Source organism: Propithecus coquereli, unplaced genomic scaffold, assembly GCF_000956105.1.
Source record: "Propithecus coquereli isolate 6110/MARCELLA unplaced genomic scaffold, Pcoq_1.0 Scaffold121, whole genome shotgun sequence".
NCBI classification, from domain to species: Eukaryota; Metazoa; Chordata; class Mammalia; order Primates; family Indriidae; genus Propithecus; species Propithecus coquereli.
The window spans coordinates 890908-893203 of record NW_012136192.1 but is presented as its reverse complement, the minus strand read 5'-3'; the positions used below and the strand labels follow the sequence as shown (position 1 = coordinate 893203).

Sequence of the window (2296 nt, the reverse complement as noted above, 5' to 3'; positions counted from 1 at the left end):
TGCATTTTGCAGGAGGAGGAGAAGGGGGGTGGGTGGTGGGGGAGAGAGAAAATTGCGCGGAGACCTGCCAAGCGCCACCGCCGCCGCCACCGCCGCTGCCGCCGCCGCCGCCGCCGCCGCCGCCTGTGAGCTCCGGCGGGCAGCCGGACTGTCGGCTTCCCGGGGCATCTGGGTCCGGCGGGGCACAGCCCTGGGCGCTGCCGAAGCCGCCGCCGCCGCCTCCGCGGCGAGTACGGGCGGCTTCCCCCGGAGCCTGTGCCGCTCCAGCTCCTCGGGGGTGGAGAAGTGGGGGGTGGGGTTGTTGTTTGGGGGGAAGAAGGGGGAGGGGGCAACGCCGAGAGAGTCAGTGGTTTCCATGGTGATGGAGCTGAAAGTGCAGGAAATTTAAAGGCTTGGACCCTGCGAGACAGACAAACCGGTGCCAACGTGCGCGGACGCCGCCGCCGCCGCCGCCGCTGGAGTCCGCCGGGCAGAGCCGGCCGCGGAGCCCGGAGCAGGCGGAGGGAAGTGCCCCTAGGACCCGCGCGGCCAGCGGCGCTGCACAGAGCGGCAGGACGAGAAGCAGCGAGAGGAGGAGGAGGGGAGAGCGGCTCGTCCACGCGCCCTGCGCCGCCGCCGGCCCGGGAAGGCAGCGAGGAGCCGGCGCCCCCAGCGCCCCGCGGTCGCCCTGGAGTAATTTCGGATGCCCCGCCGCGGCCGCCTTCCCGAGTAGACCGGGGAGAGGAGTTGCGGCCAACTTGTGTGCCTTTTCTCCGCCCCGGTGGGAGCCGGCGCTGCGCGAAGGGCTCTCCCGCGGCTCATGCTGCCGGCCCTGCGCCTGCCCAGCCTCGGGTGAGCCGCCTCCGGAGAGACGGGGGAACGCGGCGGCGCCGCGGGCTCGGCGTGCTCTGCTCCGGGGACGCGGGACGAAGCAGCAGCCCCGGGCGCGCGCCGGAGGCATGGAGCGCTGCCCCAGCCTGGGGGTCACCCTCTACGCCTTGGTGGTGGTCCTGGGGCTGCGGGCAGCACCGGCGGGCGGCCAGCACTATCTCCACATCCGCCCGGCTCCCAGCGACAACCTGCCCTTGGTGGACCTCATCGAACACCCGGACCCTATCTTTGACCCCAAGGAGAAGGATCTGAACGAGACGCTGCTGCGCTCGCTGCTCGGGGGCCACTACGACCCGGGCTTCATGGCCACCTCGCCCCCCGAGGACCGGCCCGGCGGGGGCGGGGGGGCTGCCGGGGGCGCCGAGGACCTGGCCGAGCTGGACCAGCTGCTGCGGCAGCGGCCGTCGGGGGCCATGCCGAGCGAGATCAAAGGGCTGGAGTTCTCCGAGGGCTTGGCCCAGGGCAAGAAGCAGCGCCTGAGCAAGAAGCTGCGGAGGAAGTTGCAGATGTGGCTGTGGTCGCAGACCTTCTGCCCGGTGCTGTACGCGTGGAACGACCTGGGCAGCCGCTTTTGGCCGCGCTACGTGAAGGTGGGCAGCTGCTTCAGCAAGCGCTCGTGCTCCGTGCCTGAGGGCATGGTGTGCAAGCCGTCCAAGTCCGTGCACCTCACGGTGCTGCGGTGGCGCTGTCAGCGGCGCGGGGGCCAGCGCTGCGGCTGGATTCCCATCCAGTACCCCATCATTTCCGAGTGCAAGTGCTCGTGCTAGAACTTGGGGCCCCCTGCCCGCACCCGGACATTGGATGGATCCCTACGGACGCCCCCTGCACCGCCTCCAACCAGTTCCACCACCCTCTAGCGAGGGTTTTCAATGAACTTTTTTTTTTTTTTTTTTTGGCTACAGAGACCTAGCTTTCTGGTTCATGTAATGCACTGTTTAACTGTGTAGGAATGTATATGTGTGTGTATATACGGTACCAGTTTTAATTTACTTATTAAAAGGTCAGTATTATACGTTAAAAGTTACCGGCTTCTACTGTATTTGAAAAAAAAAAAATAAGCAAAAGGAAAAAAAAGAACAGAGAAAAGAGAGACTTATTCTGGTTGTTGCTAATAATGTTAACCTGCTATTTATATTCCAGTGCCCTTCGCATGGCGAAGCAGGGGGGAAAAGTTATTTTTTCTTAAAGTACAAAGAGATGGGGGAACTTTTGTAGAAGGACTTTTTAAAAGCTATTTTCCATTCTTCGGAAAGTGTTTTGGTTTTCCTTGGACCTCGAAGAAGCTATAGAGTTCAATGTTATTTTACAGTTATTGTAAATATAGAGAACAAATGGAATGACTAATCATTGTAAATTAAGAGTATCTGCTATTTATTCTTTATAATATCCCGTGTAGTAAATGAGAAGGAAGTGCAGAGCAGGATTA

At 61.8% G+C, this 2296-nt stretch overlaps 1 protein-coding gene across 1 annotated transcript; it reads left to right on the top strand.

Moving 5' to 3' along the window:
* The first annotated feature begins 372 nt into the window (after window positions 1-372).
* On the top strand, window positions 373-1935 carry NOG (noggin). The gene has a single exon (XM_012665691.1). It carries the CDS (start codon window positions 939-941, stop codon window positions 1635-1637), a length of 699 nt encoding a protein of 232 aa, XP_012521145.1. The 5' UTR covers window positions 373-938; the 3' UTR covers window positions 1638-1935.
* The last annotated feature ends 361 nt before the right edge of the window (window positions 1936-2296 follow it).

What these genes read in the sequence shown, in the direction of transcription:
- NOG (XM_012665691.1), top strand. Translation starts at nt 939, where the DNA reads ATGGAGCGCTGCCCCAGCCTGGGGGTCACCCTCTACGCCTTGGTGGTG.